General features: G+C 42.2%; 1 protein-coding gene across 2 annotated transcripts in view; it reads right to left on the minus strand.

The window, feature by feature from the left end:
- ZNF385C (zinc finger protein 385C) overlaps positions 1-25441 on the minus strand; it is a 243714-nt gene that overhangs the window by 15815 nt on the left and 202458 nt on the right. For both annotated transcript variants that reach the window (XM_089690623.1, XM_089690624.1), the window contains exons 4-5: positions 19276-19429; positions 13305-13622 (exon numbers count right to left, since the gene is read on the minus strand). In XM_089690623.1, the coding sequence (XP_089546749.1) occupies positions 13305-13622; positions 19276-19429 (472 nt within the window). The remainder of the gene's footprint in view (positions 1-13304; positions 13623-19275; positions 19430-25441) is intronic.

Below are 25441 nucleotides of genomic sequence, written 5' to 3' on the forward strand. Positions count from 1 at the left end.
CTCACATTGTTAACATGACTTTACACAGCTAACATTGCCAGCGTTATCAAAACGCCCCGTGTGCATGGAGCCTTAGAGCTCTGCTTTAAAAGTTAGTATACTGTACATGTTTGCTAATATGCCACCATTTTCTGGCATGGGGACCCTCCACATGAAATACATACAAGGATGATTTTTCTCTGCTGCAGCTCATTACCACCTAACCTGGGCACTATGTGATTGGATAGTGAAAGGAGAAGCAGCTCATCTCTGTTCTCTTCTCCTATCAGTATGATCCCTGCACTGCAGCACAATTGATTGGCTCCTGGTTTCCTTGCTTTACCCTACCCCAATCTGAGTTCTGCTGTGCAGCGACTATAAGACTGCCAAGTCACAACTAAGTACTTAAACTTAAGGGGGGCTACAGCAACTGGACATCTAGCCACCGCAGGTGGCCATCCCGAAATCCCTAATACATGGTCAGTGTTCTGTTTCCTGCTTTTGTCATTTGCACTTCTTATTTGTTGGAATAAAGTTCCCTACGGTATCACACTATGTGGTCTCCTTTATTGGTCCCTATTTTGTGAGGGGCATTCACAGAGACCGCACTAAGGGTGAGCCCCTAAGGTGATACGCATCAAGGATCCCTGAGTGCTGCATGCAGATGTGACTGGGAGTATCCTGACCTGGCCTGACCTGATCTGGGAAGTGGATGACCTGAATCATACCTATTGAGATAGGTTATATCTCAAATGCGTTTTTACACGCACTTCTGGTGAGTGCGCATTTCATTCATATTTGAACACCTGCCACTGGAAGTAACCCTCCACGCACGCTTATCGGGATCATTCAGGATCCTCACGTGGGCAATACATCTGGGACTATTTTGCACTTTATTCACCGATTGGTGACATCATTTATGTACAAATTTTATCTATTTATTTATCTGCATTTTTTATTGGTTTATATAGGTTTATTCCCGTGAACAATCTATTATTGCTGGATATCTATACCTATATACTGAGCACATGTTATTAACTTTCTCATGTTGCATTATTTTAAAGAGACTGCATTTTCTTATTTTTCTTTTTAATTGATTGACGAGATTTATGTTACATATTTAGTGTTTAGCGCTGCACCTTTATATTTGAGATTTACATTGGAAGGTTCTGTTTGGTTACCTTTTTTGGTGTCTCAGCGGCTATTTTTCCTTTGGATAGCGCTCGCATGTTCACTCTTTAAGTACTTAAACTGGTTGCATTTAAAAAGATTACATTTAAGGATGTATAAATGACTACAGAGCTGCGCTAGTTTATCCCTTTTGTATGTCCCTGGAGTTCAGCTTTAATGATAGGATTTGCAAGACAGATGAAAATGGCAACATAACCTACAAGTATATTTACAATTCAACAAGGAAAGTTCTCTAATGCACTCTGACCCTTCCTGAACTAAGATGCACTAATAATATAAATAAAAAAGATAGTGAGCGCTCCTATTGTGACAGCAGCTAAAACACCAAAGGTACCACTAAAGCCTCAAGGTAAATGACAGAAAATGTTTGTAGCGCTATGGTAATATAATGCAAAATGATATAAACCAATAGAAATAAAAATATGCCATAAAGTCTTAGTAAGTAAATGTGAAATGTCCGTATATAAAAAGTTCCATTAAAATAAACTTTCAAAAGGTGAAAACCAGCAGCAGATGAACTTGTGACATCCGTAAGTAGTAAAAGTGTGCACTCACCGGAAGCGCATTGAAAATGCGCATATAATGTAGGCCGTGAAGATATCAATATGTGGACAGGATAATCCGGTGAACTTTTCCTCTATGGTGTAGTCATCAAGTTGTAAGGAATAAGGTATATCATTTATACTATACCCTGTGCCCTATGTTATTCTGTATATAAATACATTCGCTTACATACTACACTATGGGCACCTGTTTTTTGGCTCCTTTATGGAGCTATTGGTTTACAGGTTACCCTACTGTCACTATACCACCAGAGGAAAAGGAGCCCTGCACTCAGGTTGAGCACCTATATCCATCCTTAAGGGGGACCTCTGGATTCAGCAGATACCTTATTCCTTCCAACTTGATGACTACACCATAGAGGAAAAGTTCACCGTATTATCCTGTCCACCTATTGATATCTTCACGGCCTACATTATATGCGCATTTTCAATGCGCTTCCGGTGAGTGCGCACTTTTACTACTTACGGATGTCACAAGTTCATCTGCTGCTGGTTTTCACATTTTGAAAGTTTATTTTAATTGAACTTTTTATATACGGACATTTTGCATTTACTAAGACTTTATGGCATATTTTTATTTCTATTGGTTTATATCATTTTGCATTATATTACCATAGCGCTACACCCATTTTCTGTCATTTAAGATGCACTTATACCCCTCACCCTACCTTCTTCCTTACCCCAGTGGTGGAGCATCATCCCGCTGCAATGTTTACTCCACCATGGCAGAATGACTCATTTGCATTGATTGCACCTGTGCACTTAGGGGTTGATTTACTAAAGGCAAATAGACTGTGCACTTTGCCAAGTACAGTTGCTCCAGAGCTTAGGAAATAAGACAAAGCTTCACTTTGAAAAGAAAAGCCAATTACATGCGAGGAGAATAAAAAAAACTGCATTTTTGTTTGCAGGTGATTGGATGATGGATGTCAGGAGAGCTTCTGCTCATTTACTGAGCTCTGGAGCAATTGCCCTTGCAGAGTGCAACTGCACTTTGCAAAGTGCACAGTCTATTTGCCTTTAGTAAATCAACCCCTAAGTCCCCATGTATCAGATAGATCCAGCACCCTGGCCACACACACATCCATAAGAGCTCAATGTGTAGGTCTGATCAGCACCAAAGAGAATTTCTCCAAAGGGTAGAAAGCACTGCAGCAGGGCAATGCTCTGCTACAGAGGTAAGTATGAAGCTGGGGTAGTGATGATAGTGCAGGTTAGTTCGGGAGGAAAAGGGAGGTGGATTAGAAAACCTACCGTATATACTCGAGTATAAGCCGACCCGAATATAAGCCGAGGTACCTAATTTTACCACAAAAAACTGGGAGGAATAGTGCCCCATCATTGGTATCAGTAGGAGGAATAGTGTCCCATCATTGGTATCAGTGGGAGGAATAGTGCCACATCATTGGTGTCAGTGGGAGGAATAGTACCTTGTCATTGGTGTCAGTGGGAGGAATAGTGCCCCATCATTGGTATCAGTGGGAGGAATAGTGCCCCATCATTGGTATCAGTGGGAGGAATAGTACCTTGTCATTGGTGTCAGTGGGAGGAATAGTGCCCCATCATTGGTATCAGTGGGAGGAATAGTGCCCCATCATTGGTGTCAGTGGGAGGAATAGTGCCCCATCATTGGTGTCAGTGGGAGGAATAGCGCCCCATCATTGGTGTCAGTGGGAGGAATAGTGCCCCATCATTGGTGTCAGTGGGAGGAATAGTGCCCCATCATTGGTGTCAGTGGCAGGAATAGCGCCCCATCATTGGTGTCAGTGGGAGGAATAGTGCCCCATCATTAGTATCAGTGGCAGGAATAGTGCCCCATCATTAGTATCAGTGGGGGGAATAGCACCCCATTATTGGTGTCAGTGGAATAGTGCCCCATCTTTGGTGTCAGTGGGAGGAATAGTGTCCCATCATTGGTGTCAGTGGGAGGAATAGTGTCCCAACATTGGTGTCAGTGGGAGGAATAGTATCCCATCATTGGTGTCAGTGGGGGGGTGGAGGAATAGTGCCTCATCGTTGGTGTCAGTGGGGGGGAGGAAAAGTGCCCCATCGTTGGTGTCAGTGGGGGGGAGAAATAGTATCCCATGATTGGTGTCAGTGGGGGGTGGAATAGTGCTCCATGATTGGTGTCAGTGGGGGGTGGAATAGTGCCCCATCATTGGTGTCAGTGGGGGGGGGGGAGGAATAGTGCCCAATCGTTGGTGTCAGGGGGGGGAGGAAAAGTGCCCCATGGTTGGTGTCAGTGGGAGGAATAATGCCCCATCATTGGTATCAGTGACACCAATGATGGGGCACTATTCCTCCCACTGACACTTGCTGACCCCTGTTCCAGTATGGTGCTGCTGCAGCCAGCATATGTGGTTGCAGCAGCACCTAAGCACGGCACACTTACCTGCATCTCCTTCACTCGATTTTCGCGGGGCCGCTCAGCTCCGCCTCCTCGCTGGTGATTGGCCGCCTGTGTGCCTTTCCTGAGCTACAGTTCTGGCGGCCAATCACCGGTGAGAAGGCGGAGCCGAGCAGCCGCGCGAACATCCAGTGGACGAACCAAATGAAGGAGCAGCCGCGCTTCCTGGACCGGATCTTCGTGGGACCGGAGCCAGGTAAGAGACAGCAGCCCCCTGCCCACCCCTGTACTTACCGTAGTTTCCCTTCTGTTGGAAGGGGGGGGGAGCCATCTGCAGACGTTGACTCGAGTATAAGCCGAGGGGGCCGTTTTTCAGCACAAAAAATGTGCTGAAAAACTCGGCTTATACTCGAGTATATACGGTATTATGGTAGAGTTGTTCTTTAAAGTAACACCTGGGGGCCGATTGGGGAATCCTGTTACACGTAACTAAGTGATCTTGCTGAGTGCTGAGATCCAGAGGAAAACCCCTTTTATGAATTTCTGTATAGCAGCACTCCTTTAAGGAAAAATTACTTTTCATGAATGCAGAGATTAAAGTGTTACTAAACCCACAACAGTAAAATCAGTCTGTGTATGCAATAAGGCATGCCTGTTATACTCATTGTGGAAACTAAGGGGTTAATCCTCTGCATCATGTAAAAAGACTGTTTGATCCTGTCTTCTCTGCCCCTCCTCTTGTTCAACTGACCACCTGATACAGACTGAATCCACGGTCACATGCACATGTTCAGTTTGGTGTGTATTGCTAGAGAGTTTTTTTTTTTCTTGGGAGAGTGCATATGATCAGCACAGGGCCAATCAGCACTGTCCAGACAGAGGGTCAGGACTTTCACATCCTCCTAGATGAGAAAAGGTATTTAGCAGTTTATATTTACTAAAATAATTGCATTTCCATGTTCTGAGTACTGTGGGAGACCAGATATAGTGAATGCAGGGTCCGGGGTTTAGTACCACTTTACAAATTTATGCAACACATGTTACTTTTTGCACACTGTACACAAAAGGTTTTTTTTGCTTGAGGAAAGCTGACAAAGTTAAATCACTTTAGGTCCGTGTGGTCATTAAAAATATCATAACTCACAAAGGGTCAAAGTTATATGATTTCTCTGAAAACCAATCCATGGCAGATTGTTTTAAAGAGGGCAGCTAAGGTAAGGTAAACTTGCTTCCTCCTGAATGCCTTCTTTTTTTGGGGGGGGGGGGGGGAATTTACAATGAGACTAATGCGCTGCACTAACTTGAAAGGTCAAGTTTCAACTTGACATCCGGAAGTCTGGGATCAGCAAGGAGTTTTTTTCCCCTGTAGGAGCAAACTGGATCATGCTTTGCTGTGGGGTTTTTTTTTGCCTTCCTCTGGATCAACTGTGGGTATAGGATTATAACTTTTTTTTTGGTCGGGGCCTGAACATGGCGGCGTGGGAGAGCTCAATGTAGGAGCTCGTGGACGGAGCTCCGTTGTCTGGCCTCCCCAAGCCTCCAGGTCTATCCCCTCAGGCATGCTCTGAGTTATGTGGCGGAGGACTTACCCTGGCCCGATGGTCCCCTGTTGAGAAGAGCTGGGTGCGGGCGTGGAGAGAGAGAGGAGCGGCTGGAGATCGGCAGAGAGAGAGTCCCTGAATGCCGGGAGACGAAGGAGGAACACGTGACCGGCCGCAAAGCATCACTGGGAGTTCGGAAAGCCGGCCGGCCGGCCGGCGTTTTGCAGTGAGAGAGCTGCGCCGACCCGTTTGCCGGTGGCCGATTCAATCTCCCCCTGGCACCTTGAAACCCCCCTAGCTAAAAGCAAACAGAGAAGATCTTTTTAAACCAGGACAAGGAGATCGAGGAGAGTCTGGGGAGTTGCCCCCCCCCCCTCCCACAAACGGAATCTTGGAGGAACTGGCGAGTGAGCATTCACAAAGAAGAAAATATATAAGGAGGGTGAGTGACCATGACTGTACTTTATATTTTCTCGATGTGAAGTTCTGAATGGACCCCTAAAGAGAAGCATGGAGTAAGGGAAAGGGGGGCCCCCAGAGACTGTATAAAAGGAGGAAGAGGCCCGAGGGAAGGGGAGCTTGGGGAAAAGAAAGGAAGGAAAAAAAAAAAAAAAAAAATCAGCAGGGTGTCAGGGAGGAGATTTGAAGGTGAAAGAACTGTTTTATCCCTCCTTACATACAAAATCCTATAGGAGTATAAGAAGAATATAAGCCACGGAGGAAAATGAAAAATAAAAACGTGAAAGGAAGTGGGCTTAAAGGGTCCCAGACTGGTACAATTAAAAAATATACCTTCCAAGGAAATGTAACCCCAGAAAGATCCCAGAGCAGGACTGAAAAAGGAGAAGTAGACTTTAGTATGGAAAGTAGTCCCAGAGCATCATTAGGCCTAGATACTAGTAACCAACAAATATCAGGCAATATAGAGATGGGAAAAGACTTACAAATACCTAACAAAAAAGAAATGGCAGAAATGTTTAAAGAATTGGAGAAAACAATAAAACAAGAAATGGTAAATATCCGTAGCGATCTGGGACACCTGCTGGAGAGAGTTGAAGAAACGGAGGAGAAGGTTAAGAGTCAGACCCAGGCGATCCTTGAACTAGAAAAAGAAATAACTAACATAGGGAAAGCCCAAGAAAAACTGCTATATAAGGTTGAGATACAAGAAAACAAAGACAGGAAGAGAAATATCCTGATACGTGGGGTCCCAGAGAACTCAAAGGGAGAAAGTCTGCAAGAGGTGGTTTGTAAAATACTTAATACTATAACAGACAGCCCTGAAATGGATAGGACTAAAATAGAAGGAACTTTTAGAAAAGGAAAAATTCAAAGAGTCCAGGGGAAAGAAAGGCCGAGAGATATATTAGTACAATTCTATGAGCTCCGGGATAAAGAAAAAATCTGGAAGAAGACCAAAGGAAAATCAGTAATTAAATATGAAGGAGGAGACATACAGATATATGCGGATCTGGCCCCAGAGACTCTGTGGAGAAGGAGATCTTTGAGACCCCTATTGGAAAGATTGAAAGAACAAAATGTGCAATATAGATGGGGGACCCCTGAATGCTTAATAGGATGGAAAAACGGGACTACAGCATACCTCAGGTTTCCAGAAGACTTGAAAAATTTTTTTGATAGTTTAAAAATTCAAAGAATGGAAATCCCTGGCTGGGAAGAAGAACAATGGGAAAATAGAACGAAGAGAAAAGAAGACTGGCAGCTCGTGGGGGGGAGGAGGCGGGGGGTAGGGGGGAGGGGGAGAGGGATGGAGGAGGAGAAATAGGTTTTTCCTTTTTTTTTTTTTTTTTTTTTTTTTTTTTTTTCTCCTCCCCCCCACCGTCCTCGTTTTATTGTGTCTGAGATAAATCTGGATGGGACCTGGGAGGTTATGGGGAGGTTAGACAAGGGGAAGTCGCCTAAGGACGGAGTCTTAGCCCAAGGATTAAATCAAAAGTGGATCTAACAATCCATAAATGATTAGTAGGCAAATGATGGGCCTAAAAAGAGGGGGTAGGGGAGGGGGGAGGGGGGGAGCGGGGAGGTTGGAAGGGTGGGAAATGGGAGAGGGGGGATGTTATTTCTGCAAGATAAAAGAAGTTATAAAAGCAAGTGAGAAGGGAGCAGGAGGAGAGGAGAAGAAGGGAGAAGAAGAGGAAATGAGAAAAGGGGAGAGAAAAGGAAAATATAGATGGAGGAAAAAAGAGGAAAATTAAGGAAGATGGAAGAGATTCAGTTTATAACATATAATGTAAATGGGATGAACTGCCCTGGGAAAAGATATAGAGTATTTAAAGAACTACACCATAGGGCTGCCTCAGTGATATTTCTACAGGAGACACATCTTGAGATAAAGTCAAATGTTAGGCTGAGGTCTAGAAATCACCCAACATGGTACTACGCAGACTCCCCGGTTAAAAGAGCAAAAGGGGTAGCAATAGGTATGGCAAAGAATATTAGGTTTGAGTTGGAAGATAGAAAGACAGACCCAGATGGGAGATTCTTGTTTTTAAAGGGCAAGTTACAAGAGATTGAGTGTACACTGGCCAACATCTACTGTCCTAATAAAAAACCGGAGGCGTATCTGAAAAAAGTGTTGAGGAAGTTGATGGACTTTAAAAAAGGACGTTTGATCCTGGCAGGGGACTTTAACTTTTGTATGGATCCACAAAGGGACGCCACCTCCCATACAAAAAGAGAGGGAAATAGGGCCCTGAAATTATTGAAAAAAGAATTACACATAAGTCAATTGGTAGATTCCTGGAGAATTACACATATGCAAGATAGAGATTATACTTTCTTTTCAAATTTGCATAAGAGATATTCAAGACTAGATTATATATTAATAGAACATCAATCAATTGACCATCTGATCCAAGTAGAAATAGAGCCAATATCTTTATCAGACCATGCCCCAGTTATCATGAAAATGGAATGGGGGAGGAGGAAAATCGGAGGGCTGGGATGGAAATTGAATGAGACACTTTTAGTGGAAAAGGAAATAGCTCAGAAAATAGGGCAGGAGATCGAACGCTTTTTTAAGGAGAATGAGACAGGTGAGGTATCAACAGCCACAGTGTGGGAAACTCACAAAGCATATATAAGAGGAATATTAATGGCAATTGGGGCAAGAAAAAAAAAAGAAAGAAGGGAGAAAATGAGTGACCTCTTAGAAGATATAAGTAAAATAGAACAAATACATAAGAACAGGATAACAAAAGAAATAGAGCTGAAGTTAAAAAAAAAGCAAGAAGAATTGAAAGAAGTGATAGAAGAGGAGAGGAGAAAAGTATATAACAGAGTTTTGAGTGAGAGATATAGATGGGGAGAAAGACCTGGAAAATATCTGATGAGAGCCCTGAGGAAAAAGAAAAATAGAAATTATATAGAAAAAATAAAAGATGCTAAAGGAAACATGTTGCATTCAAATAAAAATATCATCAAAGCCTTCACAGAATATTACAGGAAACTGTATAATATAAGTCCCCTGGAAGGAGTAGAAAACATACAAAGTGAGAAGAATCAAAAAAGAAAGAAATATCTGGAAATGGCAGGGTTACTAAAACTAAGTGAGGACCAACTGAACTCCCTAGATGTAGATATCTCACAGGAGGAAATAAAATTAGCTCTGAAGGGGTCAGTGTCGGGGAAAAGCCCAGGGCCAGACGGATATACAGCCAGATATTATAAAAAATTTAGTGAAATTTTAATACCAAAACTTAGAAATTATATGAACGCTCTAGGTGGAGAGATGGAAATAAGAAGAGAATCATTACAAGCCCAAGTAGTGCTCATACAAAAAGAGGGAAAAGACCCCTCACAGTGTTCGAGCTATAGACCTATTTCATTATTGAACACCGATATCAAGATATATGCAAAAGTCCTAGCAAATAGATTGAAAGAGCTAATGCCAGAATGGATACAAGAGGATCAGGTGGGTTTTGTCCCAGGGAGGGAGGGAAAAGACAATGGGTTAAGATCATTGATGTTAATCCAAAAGAGCAAAAAGGGAAAAGAACCGGTGGTGTTACTCTCTATAGATGCTGAAAAAGCGTTCGATAGAGTGAATTGGAGATTCATGACAGATACTCTGGAAGCCTTAGGTATTGGGCCTAGGATGAGAGAGTGGATAGGGAAGTTGTACAGATACCCTTCTATGGTCATTGCGGTAAATGGGGAGAGTTCAGAACCCATTGAGATGTCAAATGGAACAAGACAGGGATGCCCATTGTCCCCTCTGTTGTATGTTATATCATTAGAACCATTGTTGTCAACAATAAGGCTGAATAGAGATGTAAAGGGAATCCTGATAGGAGACACAGAACATAAAGTTGCTGCATTCGCAGACGACTTGCTGTTCTATGTGGGAAATCCCAGGATAACACTTCCAAACTTAATGAAATTATTAAAGGAATATGGAGAACTATCAAACTTAAAGATAAACCCAACAAAAACGGAGATTCTAAATATAAACATCTTAAAAAGTGAAAAAGAAAAAATACAAAAGGAATTCCCATTTAAATGGAAAGACAGAGATATAAAATATCTAGGAGTAAAGCTTACAGCCTCATATAAACATCTATATAAATTAAACTATATTTCGTTGATAAATGAGATTAGAGACGAGTTAAAAAGATTGGAGGGAGGAACCCCGACATGGATGGGCCGTATTAATCTGGTAAAAATGATAATAGTACCAAAAATCATATATAGATATCAAATGATCCCAATTAAACTCCCAGAGATTTTTTTTAAAATAACTAAGAAACTGATAACAAAATACATATGGAGGAATAAAAAACCAAGACTGTCATACGAACTGTTGAGTAGGAGGAAAGAAAAAGGGGGTTTAGGGCTCCCAGACTTTAAAAGATATTACAAAGCGGTAATATTGGCAAGAACTATAGATTGGATATATAATTATAAAAAAAGTTGGGTGAGAATAGAGAATGAACTCAGTGGAATAGACCTGGGAAGAATGATATGGGTGCCAACACAGTATAGAGGCTTAAACGACAATGTAAATACATACACTTTAAATGTACTAAAGGTTTGGGATAATTTACACAAAAGTATGAAATGGACTTTTAATTCAACACTGATTCCACTAAAAAACACAGAGTTTTTCCCCCCAGGCAGAGAAGAAATAGGTGGGAGGTGGTTTAAAAAAGACAGGGTGCAATTGAGAGATATTCTGGTGGGAGATGAAATAGGATCATTTGGTGATTTGAAGAAAAAAGAGGGTGAGATCTTCACTAAACTAGATGAATTGCGGTACTTTCAATTGAGGTGTTTTGTCGGAAGTTTGCCAAAGCCTTTAAGGACAAAAGAAAATTGGAATCTGTTCGAAAAGGTATTGGGAACACAAGGTGATGGGAAACACGGGATCACTAAAGTTTACAAAATACTCACTGAATTAGACACATACACAAAGCCAACATATATAACAAAATGGGAAATGGATATGGGAGTTGTGATAGATGAGGAAAAGCAGAGGAGAATGTATAGATTAATTCACGAGAACGTCTCTATGAGAGAGGTAGAGATGAACTATAAGTGTTTGACGAGATGGCACATCACACCAAATGTTGAAAATAAGATATGTGGGGAGAGTTCACCACTGTGTTGGAGGGGATGTGGAGAGGTAGGCACTACATACCATATATGGTGGGGATGCCCTAAAATCCAGTTATTCTGGAAAACAGTAATCCACTTGATAGGAAAATTGACAGAAATAGATATAGAACTAGACCCAGAAGTATGTATTTTGCATAACATGGATATAACTGTAAATAAATACAAAAAATCAGGGATATGGAACTATATTAATGCTGCAAAAGCTCTGATACCCAAGTTCTGGCGTCAAACAGAGGTACCGAAGGAAGAGGACTGGATTGAAAGAGTTGAGCAGATTAAAAAGATGGAAAGGTTGAGTCATATCCAAGAAGATAGGTTGGAGGCCTATTATGGGAAATGGGAGAACTGGGAAAAAGCTAGATTATACAGGAAGTATAGGAAAGAATAAAAGATAACAACAGAAAAACTTCACTTGCTGATGTAAGAAGACGCAGAGAAAAGGTAGGATAGGCAGAGGGGACTTGGGGTGGGGGGCGGTGTTGGGAGGGAAATGTTGTATAGAGTAAATAAAGTAGAAATGTTGGATAATACAATTTTATAGAATATATTTCGTTATATATATATATATACCTACAATGTGTTGATGAAATGTATTAAAAATGGAAAAATGAATAAATATTTAAATTATAAAAAAAAAAAAAAAAAAAAAAACTTTTTTTTTGGTTGAACTGGATGGACTTTTGTCTTTTTTCAGCCAGACTAATTATATGCTGGCAGGCGCCACTTGTCAACTTGACATGTTGCAGCATATGAACAACCCCCGGTGACTGTATTGTAGATTTTAGGTGGGAGGTCATGGGTGGTAAAATTGTGGCTCAATGGTGTGGGGAGGGGCAGAGGAGCTACGCCAGGATATGGAGTAATTAGACATTCCCAGAGGAGGAGAGGACTATAATGAGCAACTAGGGGGGTGGTTGGGTTAGGGAACTGACTCTTGCAAGAGTAGTCACATTTTCCTGCACGTTTAGAGATACATTGCAACTGAATATACAATGATTTACGGGAAGGAAAAACTCTGCAATTAAGCATTTATAATACCTTAACAGTAAATCACAGGGTAAGTGAGCGCTAAAGTAAAAAAAGTAAGATTAAAATAAATTAAAATAAAAGCAGCAGCTGAACACCAAAAGGCACCATATAAAACCTTCAAAATAGTCAGAATAAAGCAGGGTGCAGCGCTAAAATGATCCGCTAAATCGTATAAACAGATTATGTTCAACTATCCTCATATAAAATGCAATATAATAGAAAATCACATAAAATCGGTGACAAGGTGCAAATAGAAATGTCACTAATTGGTGACTGATAGGTGTTGGACACTAAAACCAAATACAGTCTATAGTGTGAGTACAAAAAAGATCCCAGATGATCTTCAAAAATCCAGTGGCTGGATCCGTGGATGAGGTGATAAAATATGTAAAGATTGCGCACTCACCAGATACGCAATCACAATGCGCATTTAGAATAGGTAACCTCAGGATATCAAAGATCCTTATGTAGGTCTGGTCAGATCTGGTCAGATACCCCTCACTGCTTGGTAGTGCTGCCACATTTGGAAATAGCCGCTCTGTAGATGTAAATGGCTCCCACAGGAGTTCAAAAAACAAAGGAGGCCAAATAGTGTGATATCCTTATGACAAGGAGTGTTTATTCCAAGTAGATACAGCTAGGAGCAAAGAGAAGTACTGACCCATATGAGTATGCAAAATAGCCGCCAGGCCCTCGTGGCGCCGGTCGGCGTGACATCACACCGCTGTAGCCTCTCCCTGGCGCGTTTTGTGCGAAGGCACGTAGTCATAGGGGGTTAGCTTACCTTATTCTGACTATTTATAATACCTCATTTTTCTGTGCTATTACCTTGCATTTTTTCAAGATGTACTTTATGGTGAGTGCCACAATTTTACCAGTTTTTCCTGATACACAAAAGTATCCTCTGGGTTTTGAGGAATATTTAGAAATATTTTATTGCATACATAGAAATGGAAGTGATTACTTATACCTTTCAAGTGTAGGAAGATGACATTACAATTTGTCACCAGTACTAACCGGCACTATGAGCCTCCAGTTGAGAGGCTGAGTTCACAGTAACCTTGCAGGTGGCACAGTATAAGTGCTCTCTATTCTTTCTTTCTTTCTCACTGTCCTGAGTGGAAACACAGTTTTCTTCACAGGCCTTCTGTGGACTATATGGTTCCTCTGGAGCCAGTGAGCCAGTATCCATTAACTCAGCATTGCTGTCTAAGGTCTCTGGAGAGGTACATTCCTCCTCCTGATCAATGGTCCGAGGTTCAGGCGTTGGACTGCAGTGACTTGGCTCCATGTCCAGTTCGCTGAGCCTGGTAATTTCAGCCCGTGCATTTGTTCCTACAAGAAAACAAAAAGAGACACACAATTACAAACTAAAAGCACTGGATACTTCCATAAGCCTCCAACAGATCTCCTTTTATAGCAATCTAAAAAAAACCCACATGATTTCTATTTTTTCTGGCCATAATCACAAACTATTATGAAAAAAGGAAATCATGCATGGATTACAAATCATCACAACATGATGGGCTTTATTCCAGAGAAATGCATTGCATTTGATACATTGGGTGTTTAAAGAAAAAGTGCCAGAATTGTACAAAGATGTGAGTATAATACTTTGTATTACTATTATTGGGTTTTTATTGGATTTGGTCAAGAAAGGACCATGGAAGGAAAATAATTGATAACCAATGCTCCTCATGAAAAGTAACGTTACATTGATAGCGATGTTTTCACATTTTGTTAGGACTTGAGGTCTAGAGTTGGGGGAAGCAGACTGAGACAGGACAGAACACACTGGGGAGAGAAGGTAACTGAAGACAAAAAGGCGTTATTTACTAAAACTGGAGAGTGCAAAATCTGGTGCAACTCTGCATAGGTCCCAGGTTTTAGTGCCCGGTTATACGGGTGCGACTTGTCATTTGATTTGATAGTTTCAAATTGTATCACAATTTGCCTCCTTTTGTCTACAATTGAAGTGGTCATATCGGTGCGATTTCCAACTTTGTCGGAGTCTCACCGATTTTGTATGTAGTGCATGCAATTGAATGGGAGCCTGCCATGGGATAAACATGTCAGGGATGTGTCTTGGAAGGCAGGTATGTTCCCCCATTGGAGTGTAGTGTCTTTAAGGGGGATGATTTGAATGCTGTTTTGGAATACTCAGGGGTTCTCATCCATGCAGGGTGAGGGGCTCCTGATTGAAAGGTGTGAATTGACTTACAGTTTACAGTTTGCTCAAGACTGGCAAGTCCTTCTATGGGTTCTGAAGTTTGAAGGCTTGGAGGCTTGAAGAGCCTAGGTGGGAAAAAGCCTCCAACTCTAAAAACTGGGATTTTGGTCCTGAAAGGGTTAACCCACTTGCAAGAGAGGTTTAAAAAGGAAGCGGAAACAGCCATTAGGAGTCTGTGAGGTGAAGTGTGAGGCCGGACTCATTTGGGAGACAAAGTGGTGGACTGCTGTGACTGAGAACCTGCTAAGTGGATGGTGACCTGGTTTTTAAACCCCTTACACAGGCTATGGGTGTAACCCTGTTAAAGGACAGGTGGTGAGCCAAAAGATTGATTTTTGCACCAGCAGTTTGGACTGTTTTGTTTCTTATCTGGGTGAAGAAAGTTGTTTTGTTTGTTTTTGAAGCAAGTCTGTTTTTCATTTACAAATGGCTGGTGGTCCCAGGCTCTCCACATTACAGTTGTCATTGCTGACCTCCGTCTCAAAGTACCAGTTACCTGACTATCATGCAGATGCTCCTAATTCAGTAACTGATTCAAGTGTGCAGAGAGTGAAGTCAGAACTCCCAATCTATGTCTTCTGATGTCACTCAGCCAGTCCAGGCTCTGGAGAGATCCCGACTTTACAGTTGGGATCCACCCAGTTGTCTAGACCAGCAGCTGGCTCAGCATTTCAGCATGCCGCTGACAGCTTGAACAGCCACTCCCACCCCCTCCACAGCCCAGCACTCCAGTGAATGCTGGGGGAGGCAGAGCAGAGAGCTGGCAACTGACTCTGCTCACTGAAGACTGAGAACTGAGCAATCAGCGGTATTTGATTGCTCAGTTCTCAGTTTTAGAAGCAGAGGGGGACAAATGCAGCATCAGACTAATGCTTCATCCACCTAGGTGAGGATATTTATTTTTTCAATGAAACCCATACTTCTCTTTTAAAGCAGCACACTAAGGACTAACATACAGGTGTGTTTACAGGCTGAAAAAATAAACGCCAAATGCCTGTAACAGACGTTTTGTTCTATCTAGTGTGTATGAGGCTTTAGGGTAGAGCACAAATCACACAACACATAACTGAAGAGGTGTGGGGTAGACTGGAGTGGGGAAGTGGAGAGAGGGGGAGGGGTAGGGAATTAGGGGAAAAGGGGGAAAAGTTTTTTAAGCTAAAGAGCACAAATTAATACTTGGAGTGACTTTAAATTGGTGCAGAATTAGATGGGGGGGGGGGGGAGGAGTAAGTGGACAATCAAATGATAAAGGGAGAGAGGGAGAGGTAGGAATGGACAGCAGTGAATAATGGGGAAACCCAGTAAGTAAAGTAAGGGATTTGTAGTAAAGTCAATTGCCAGTAAGTAGTGAAGGTTGGACTAAATAACGTGTAGATGGTCATATGGATTTGTACCCCTGTCTCTTTGCTCTTTCCCCTTTGTGACATGCCTGTGTGTAATAATTAGTGGGTGTGGGATGTATGATCATTTTGTATTGTAAATCAAACTAATAATATCTTAAACTGGTTGCAAATCTCAGACATATGAACAAAGCACATCCCTCTTTAGTGTGTACTTGTCTCAATTAAGAGCACTAAGTGTCATTTCTGTCTGCTGAGAAAAATGGTGACAAGGAAGGGATCTGCAGTACTCAGCCTGTGATTGACAGTCTCGGCTCCTGTGTACTGTGGAGGAGTGTGTCTCTTCTCTCCAGTCAGCTCTCAGAGCTCTCCTCACTGAGCTCTGCAGTGTGTAATTTCAGCCCTCTGCTCTCTGATAGCTCAAACAAGCTGTATAAAGTCTGGACTTTGAACAGATGTAGACAAGAGAGAGCTGCAGATAGACAGGTACAATGTATGTAGGAGGATTTGCTTAATCTCTGTGTATCACCTGAGGTCAGTCACTTCACCGGGTATACTGTATATAAGGGTTCACAACCACTTAGTTTTTTTCATTTTAATGGACTAAGGCCCCTTTCAGATGGGGCGGGCCTGTCAGTGGATCCGCTTGCTCAGTGGGGGATTTTTCCTCTGAGCAATTGGATGACAGGTCTGTGTCTGCTCCGCTGCCGCAGAGTGGACACAGACACAGCCCCCCGTTTTGTAAAGGGCTCTCGGATGGAAACACACCACCTGTCCGTTTCCACTGTCATCCGATCCGATCCTCTGGACAGGCGAGGAACGGATCCCCATCCATCTGTTTTTAGCGTACAGGATCAGATCGGATGCCGGAGGGTTTCAGTGGACACCCACCGCTCCATAAAGAGCTATGGAAGGTTCGATTGGGTCTGCCTGAAATACTGACCGGAGGACTCAATCGGACCATCAGTGTTAAAGGGCCCTAAATGTAATAGTTCCCATTATTTCAGGATAGAAATCAAGGTCCATTCATGTCAGGAAACATCTTGCTTCACATCCATCTGCAGACCAGAGGTTCTCGTATATACAATTTGTGAATAGCAGCCAGAGGCCAGTAAACAAGGCTTTTCCATCTCTCTATTCAGCAGAAACATTCACGGCCTGTGGTAGCTCAAAATTTAAATTTGTGTAATTTTCTCCTAGCTTTTTCTGAGCATGTGGGGACAAAAGGGAGTAGATTCCTGCTGGGACAATCAAGCAATTATCTTCAACACCAAGTTCAAAAGCAATTAACAAATGCTTCTCCAGGCTTATCTCTATCCTCCGACATGGGACATGTTAACATCCATGACGGACATCAAAGAGGATTCTCTTCCTTGTATTACTGTTCAGTTTGATTCTTTAGGCTGGTTGAAGGAGAGGGAGGCAAAATCAGGTTATGTAAGATCTGGAGACTGGCTGCAGTGTAACCATTTCAGTCTGGTTGAGGACATTTCCTTGAAATCTTTATTACTTTTTGTTTAAAAAAATCTCAAAATGAAATGTAATTTAAACAATTCATTGCAAAATAATCCCTGAAACTAATGGTACCACAAAGTGTGCCTTTCTTGGATGTGGACTGTAATGCTTTGGGCGAACTATGGCTTGTATACAGTTAAACATTTTGAAAGCTCTTTTTAAGATCCCTAGCCTCTAATCATATTACCTAAAACCTTTAAAGTAGAAAAGCAGGAAAAAATGACTGAGCTGTGCCGTTACCAGGTCGCACTATCCAACATTATTATATATACCACCACTGTTAACAGATTTCTTACTAAACTGAAATAATAATCTGTCTGAAGCACAGCAAACTGAAAAGTTCAATCCACTTTAACCACTTGACCTCTGAAAGGTTTTACTCCCTTCATGACCAGAGCATTTTTGCTATTCAGCACTTTAACTGGCACTTGTGCGGTCATGCAACACTATATACCAAGTACATTTGCATAATTTTTTTTTTCACACAAATTGAGATTTCTTTTGGTGATATAAACAAAAAACAACAGAAAAGTTTGAAAAAAAACCCCAATACTTTCTACTTTCTCTTAAAAAAACATATCATTAAAAAAAATCTAATTTCTTCATAAATGTAGGTCAAAATGTATTCTGTTACACGTCTTTGCTAAAGTAAAATCCCAATACCTGTATATTAATTGGTTTGTACGAAAGTTATATCTACAATCTATGGTATATAAACAGGAATTTAAGCAGCTATGATGCTATACTGTAATGGCGTGGCAGGCAATCTGGCGCTAAGAGACACTATCTGGGAGGATAACTGACAATGACACTAATACAGTGATCAGTGCTAATACTGAACACTGTCACTGTACTAATGACAAAGGCAGGGAAGGAGTTAAAGCGGAGGTCCAGTCAGAATTAAAAAAATTAAAAGACAAAATCTGTAGCTGCGGACTTTTAAAAAACAGACACTCACCTGTCCCTCGATCCCGTGGTGTTCTCACACCAGCCGGGTTGACCGACCGTCCTGTCTCCTCAGCGCCAGCATCTTCAGTGTAGGCACCCAGCTGTGACAGCTTTGTGGCTTCACAGCCGGGTGCCCGCTGCACATGCATGAGTAGTGCTGCGCATTGTGAATGGTCCCACAGTCTCCTGGGACCTGTCACATGTCCCAGAAAACTACGGGGAGGGGCAACTTCCACTTCTGATCACCTAGGTGATAGCAGCGGAATACCTGTCAAATTTGGGTACCCCTGCTCCCCACAGGTGCCAATCCTTAATGGGCAGTGGGGGACAAAGCCTTAAAGCGGATCTTCCCTTTTGGGTGGAGCTCCGCTTTAACATCTAGGGGCAAGCAAAGGGTTAACTGTGTTCCTAACAAGTGTCATGTGTGTAATAATTGCTGCTTTTACTAAGAGATGTGACTGTTTTATGGAAGAAAAATCAGCCACATCTCTGCTCCGTGCATAGAGCCCTGTGTTGTTAGAAAACACAGGTCCCTGGACTGTGATTCGCTAAGCCGTAAGCCACATGTACTCTGCTGTACTGTTATGTTTTGCATAAATATATGAAAATCAAAACATTAGCCGTTTGGAGAGCTGCCTATTGTTTATTTATAGAGTATTATTCCTGGGTCTTTCTTGAGGAAACCCAGTATATGGTTCCAGCACCCGTATTCATGTAATTAACCCCTTATGCCCTGATGTTGTGATGTTGGGTGTACATTAGCTTGCCTTTTGTTTTATTTGTTCATGGTAGGAATTTGTACTTGTTCAAAATAAAATGAATACATTTCTTGATCTGGGTATGTAAATTGTAAAAAGCAGCAACGCAGTCACCAATATAAGGCTATACTAGAGGGAGGAATACCAACAGTACTGTATATTTTATGAAAGCTGATGCCCTTTAGAAAGGATCTTACTTTCACTATGAGAGTCTGAGCTTCTTTTGGTGTCCAGTGGGGGCGCTAATGCTCTTTCTCGACTTCCATTCTGCTTCTGTTTGTGCCGTGCGCTCTCCAGGGCTCTGAGCTTCCGTGCATGCTTGTGGCCCTTATAATGAGCTTCAGCCTGGTTCTGTAAGACATAGGGAAACGAGGAGGATAACAAACATCTGAAAACTTCAGAGAGCCCAAGATTATTATTATTATACAGGATGTATATAGCGGCAACAGTTTGCTCAGCTCTTTACAATACAAAAGGGAGACAATACAGCAACAATACAGTTCAATACAAGAGGGTTAGGAGGGCCCTGCTCCTTGGAGCTTACAATCTAAGAGGGATGGGCTGGTGGTACAAAAGCAATATCTGTGGGTGATGAACTGATAGGAGATACAGAGGATTTGGTTATTAGCTGAAGGCAGGATAGGCTTCCCTGAAGAGAGAGGTTTTCAGAGATTGCCTAAGTTCCAGAGGATGGGGGAGGCTCTGGAGAAGTCCTGCAAACAAGCATGGGAGGAGGAGACAAGGGAGCTAGAGAGCAGGAGGTCGTGGGAGGAGTGGAGAGGACGGTTTGGGTGATATTTGGAGAGAAGATTGGTGATGTATTTGGGGCAGAGTTATAAACGGCTTTATATGTTATTGTTAATGTTTTGAATTTTATTTGTTGGGCAATGGGAAGCCAGTGGAGGGATTGGCAGGGAGGGGTGGCAGATACAGAACGGTTAGTAAGATGGATGAGTCTGGCAGCAGCATTCATGATAGGCTGAAGAGGGGATAACCTGCAATGAGGTAGGCCAATGAGGAGGGAGTTAGAATAGTCAAGGCGAGATATAACAAGGGAGTGGATAAGTTGCTTAGTGGTTGCAGAGGTTAAGAACGAGCGTATCTTGGAGATGTTGCGGAGGTGAAGTCTACAAGATTTGGACAGTGATTGGATTTGGGGCTGAAAGGATATATTGGAGTCTAGGATTTCACCTACTACCCTGGCATGAGGGGAGGGACTGAGGGTTGTATTATTGATGGAGAAGTCAGGGGAGGGGGCACGGGCTGGAGGAAATAGCATGAGCTCAGTTTTGGAAAGATTTAGTTTGAAGAAGTGGAGTGACATCCATGCTGATATGTCACTTAGTAGGTTAGTAATGCGAGAGGAGACTAAAGGGGTGAGGTGAGGAGTAGAAAGATAGATTTGTGTGTCATCAGCATAGAGATGGTACTTAAAGCCATGGGATAAAGGTCAAATCTGCAACTATGGTAGCTATACAGTATAACAATCCAATATATGGTTACATCTACCTCAATGCTTTACAATTTGTTGGAAATTATTGAAACAGTTTTGGGAAAAAGCTTGCGTACACAATTTCCTACATTTGGTGGAATTTCACCTATGGATGACAAGTGTTTTGCTGGCTTTTCAGTTAGATCTGGCCATAAGCTCATTGATAGTCTACGGGCAAGTGGATGTGTTCGTTTACATCTGACCACCGCCAAGTCCATCTAGGTTAAAAAAAAAAAATTCTACGTCCTTTTCCAGTTCTGATTTCAGGCTGGAGGTTGATATCTGTGTACATTCAAGTACACAGATATCACAAAAGTGACATTAGTTCTGTTCTAGTCCAATTCAGCATGGGATCTGATTAGGGAACAGACGTCACTCAACTGAAAGGACCTATTTTATGCTGCATGCCTATATGCCTGTATTTACATCCGTGTGCATGATCTCTCCATGTATAAAACATTCTTTGTTCAGATGTGACAAACATCTCCACATTCAAATGAAGGTATATTGATAAGGCCTGCACTCCAAATTGTGCTTCTTCTAAAGTCCAAAGTCCCTTTATTGAATCATCCATTGTGCATTTACTGTCATAATGCTTCCACCCAAAAATCCATCTCCTCCATTCGCACAATTTGAAAACTGACGTACTATCTCCATTATGTGAGGTTCCTATATTGTCAGTGCCATCTAGGGGCCACAATACTTTTTTCTGATTGAGGTATTTCTCGGAAAAAAAAAGTATTATGAGCACTAGGTGGCACTGACGATATATAGGAAGTACACAATTTAGAGAAAAAATGGCAATTTTCGTTCTGATTGTGCAGATGTTTGTCAGACACAGTAAACATTTTATACACAGACCCTAAAAATTCCAGGTTAATATAAATAATTTATAACACTTGCTGACCGCAATACACTGCTCAAAATAACTAAAGGAACACTTTGAAAACCCATCAGATCTCAATGGGGAAAAATCTCCTGCTGGATATCTATACTGATATGAACTGGGTAAGTGTTAGGAATGTAAGGATGCCCCAATCGTTTGATGTAAATGAAAATTATCAACCTACAAAGGACTGAATTCAAAGACACCCCGAAAATCAAAGTGAAAAAATTATGCAGCAGGCCAGTCCATTTTGCTGAAATTTCATTGCAGCAACTCAAAATGGTCCTCAGTAGTATGGCCCCCACATAGTTGTATGCTTGTCTGACAACATTGGGGCATGCTCCTAATGAGAAGACAGATGGTGTCCTGGGGTATTTCCTCCCAGATCTGGACCAGGGCATCACGGAGCTCCTGGACAGTCTGAGGTGCAACCTGGTGGCGTCAGATGGACCGAAACATGATATCACAGATGTGTTCTATTGGATTTAGGTCAGGGGAGCATGGGGGCCATTCAATGGTATTAATTCCTTCATCCTCCAGGAACTGCCTGCATATTCTCGCCACATGAGGCCAGGCATTGTGGTGCACCAGGAGGAAGATAGAACCCACTGCACCAGCGTCAGGGTGCCATTGTCTAGCCTCTAGAGGTCTGGGCCTCCCTCCATGGATATGTCTCCCCAGACCATCACTGACCACCACCAAAACAGTCATGTTGAACGATGTTACTGGAAGCATAACATTCTCCACAGCTTCTCCAGACCCTTTCACGTCTGTCACGTGCTCAGGGTGAACCTGCTCTCATCTGCAAAAAGCACAGGGCGCCAGTGGCAGACCTGCCAATTCTGGTGTTCAATGGCAAATGCCAATCAAGCTCTATGGTGCTGGGTAGTGAGTACAGAGCCCACTAGAGGACGTCGGGCCCTCAGGCCACCCTCCTGAAGTCTGTTTCTGATTGTTTGCTCAGAGACATTCACACCAGTGGCCTGCTGGGGGTCATTTTGTAAGGCTCTGGCAGTGCTCATCCTGTTCCACCTTGAACAAAGGAGCAGCTACCGGTCCTGCTGATGGGTCAAGGACCAGCTACGGCTCTGTCCCGCTCACCTAGAATAACTGCTTGTCTCCTGGAATCTCCTCCCTGCTCTTGAGACTGTGCTGGAAGACACAGCAAACCTTCTGGCAATTGTTGTCCATCTAATGCACCTGTTTTCATTAACACCAAAGCAATTGAAAATGACTAACAACCCTCTCTACTACTTATCTGACCAGATCAATATCCCAGGAGTTTAATTGACTTGATGCTATACTCTGATTAAAAAGTGTTCCTTTAATTTTTTTGAGCAGTCTACAGTATATGGTGGCCTAGCAAATGTGAGGCATCATCGCGAACATTAAAGCGAGAGCAATAATTCCAGCGTCAGATCTCTGGAATAACTCTAAACTGGTACCCTGTAAAAGCCTTTAAAGTGTTGTCTGTGGAGATTTATAAGTACTGTAGTTTGCCGCCATTCCATGAGCATCCACAATTTTAAAGCATGTTAGGTATCTATTTACTTGGAGTATTATCATCGTTTATATTGTACCAAGCAGTTGGTTATTATATTGTGTTTTGTGCATTAACATTTATGTAAGTGTATTTTTTCCAAAAAAATTGCGTTTCATAAACTGCTGCCCGCATTTCGTGTGAAATAAAAAATTGCAACACACACCATACATTTTTCTAGGGACTCCACTTAAAAAGAAAATATATATAATGTTTGAGGGTTCTAAATAATTTTCTATCAAAAAATACTGATTTTTACATATAAACAAATAGTGTCAGAAAAGGCTTGGTCTTCAAGTGGTCATATCTGTACATGCAGGTAGCCATACATGTTTATTACATACTCCAGGCTCTCCTTCCTGCTTTGCACATTGGTTATGCTTGACTGCTCTTTCTCACAATGCAAGTTTGCAAGAAAACAATGCATTTCCAGTGTAGCTGATATCTTATATAAACTGCACTGATCCACTAACAGTTCCATCTAGTGGATATACTGGAAATATTTATTTTTCATCGCGTAACAAAAATCTGTAAAAATGTCATATAAAAATACATTTGGTAACACACACCTATTTCTTGCTACTGTAGGGACCAATTTAGCCTTTGGGCTTACTCCTACGGCATTTGATACCCAGTTGTGTGATCCGGCGGTCCTGGACCTTCACAGGGGTTTCCCCCTCCACTAATGCATTGTAACTCTTCCAGAATTTGTTTTTGCTACTCAAAGCAACCAGATAGCTTCTAAAAGCCATTTCCATGTACAGATCAGGGAACGCAGGCTGACATCTGAAGTGCTGCCAGGGACTACTCTTTTTTTCCTTTGCTGTGTTTTTTTTTTTTTCCAAAACACAGTATAAATGTAGGATACAAATGCTTCCAGAAATATTAAAGTGGGCAGACAAAATCAGATTTGGTTTCTTGCCTAAACTGGCACAGGATTTTGATAACAGACTCTCTAATCTCCCCACAGGCCGGGTCACCCTATCCTGGAAGTAGGAATGGATGTCTGACAGGTGCTGTAACAAATACGGTTTCCCAAGATAAGATGGGGGAGCACCCTGCAAGACACAGAGATGTTGTAACATTCTTTACTACAGCAGAAAATAAACACACACAGGAGGGTGATGGCGCTTCGTACATCCAGTCCTCTGCATGGGGGCTCTTTGCCGGCTGCTGATCTATTTGCATTCAGAGGACATTATTGTAGGCATAATGAGGTGCATACTGATGGCAAGCCTGCAAGATGCTGATAAGACTCAGCCACAATGAGAGACAGGAGGGGGAAAACCTCTGCTGAGCACAGACTGACAATGCAGTACAGCAAGAGCAGTCTGCCTGTCCTGTCCTCTGCAGCATGTCTCATTTAACTCCTTTTTAGCCCGTGACACAAACAACATCTCGGAATATGACCTTCCAATCTTCCAAATACAAGTAAAAAGGTTTTTAAAAATGAATATACGTGATCTTTTATTTTTAGGTACATACACCCAGACCAATATTTCCCAAGGCAGGACCAGTCTTCTACCATCTTCAAGAACATTATTGTCTGTAAATAAGACCAATGCTGCGTTTTATCGTATGACAAAAATTGTTATTTTAACCATGGATAAATGATCCATTTTTCAGCACTTGCGACTAGTATTATAGTTCTTGGGTGGACTACCTGTGGATTTATACAGCAGTGCAACCTCCTTCAAGAATTCCTACTAAAGTGGTTGTAAACCTCAGACATGAAATATGAACAAAGCATATCTCTGTACAGTGTGTACTTGTCTCAGTCCAGAGCACTAAGTTTCATTTCTCTCTGCTGCTTCGTTCCTATGCTATCAGCATGAATATTTTCTGACCAGTTTTCCTGACATCAAGAGAAAACTGGTAGCAACGCAGACAATGTTGGGGCATACTCCTAATTAGACAACAGATGGTGTCCTGGGGTATTTCCTCCCAAATCTGGACCAGGGCATCACTGAGCTCCTGGACAGTCTGAGGTGCAAGATGGACCGAAACATGATATCCCAGAGGTGTTCTATTGGATTTAAGTCAGGTGAGCATGGAGACCATTCAGTGGTATCAATTTCTTCATCCTCCAGCATACTCCCACCACATGAGGCCGAGCATTGTCGTGCACTAGGAGGAACCCAGGACCCACTGCACCAGCGTAGGGTCTAACAATGGGTCCAAGGATTTCATCCCAATACCTAATGGCAGTCAGGGTACCATTGTCTAGCCTGTAGAGGTCTGTGTGTCCCTCCATGGATATGCCTCACTAGACCATCACTGACCCACCACCAAAACTGTCATGCTGAACGATCTTATACGCAACATAACGTTCTTCATGGCTTCCTCAGACCCTTTCATGTCTGTCACATGTGCTCAGGGTGAACCTTCTCTCATCTGTGAAAAGCACAGGGTGCCAGTGGTGGACCTGCCAATTCTGCTGTTTAA

Source organism: Staurois parvus, unplaced genomic scaffold (assembly GCF_062004578.1).
Source record: "Staurois parvus isolate SC_StPar_1 unplaced genomic scaffold, SC_StPar_1.0 ptg000538l, whole genome shotgun sequence".
Taxonomy (NCBI): domain Eukaryota; kingdom Metazoa; phylum Chordata; class Amphibia; order Anura; family Ranidae; genus Staurois; species Staurois parvus.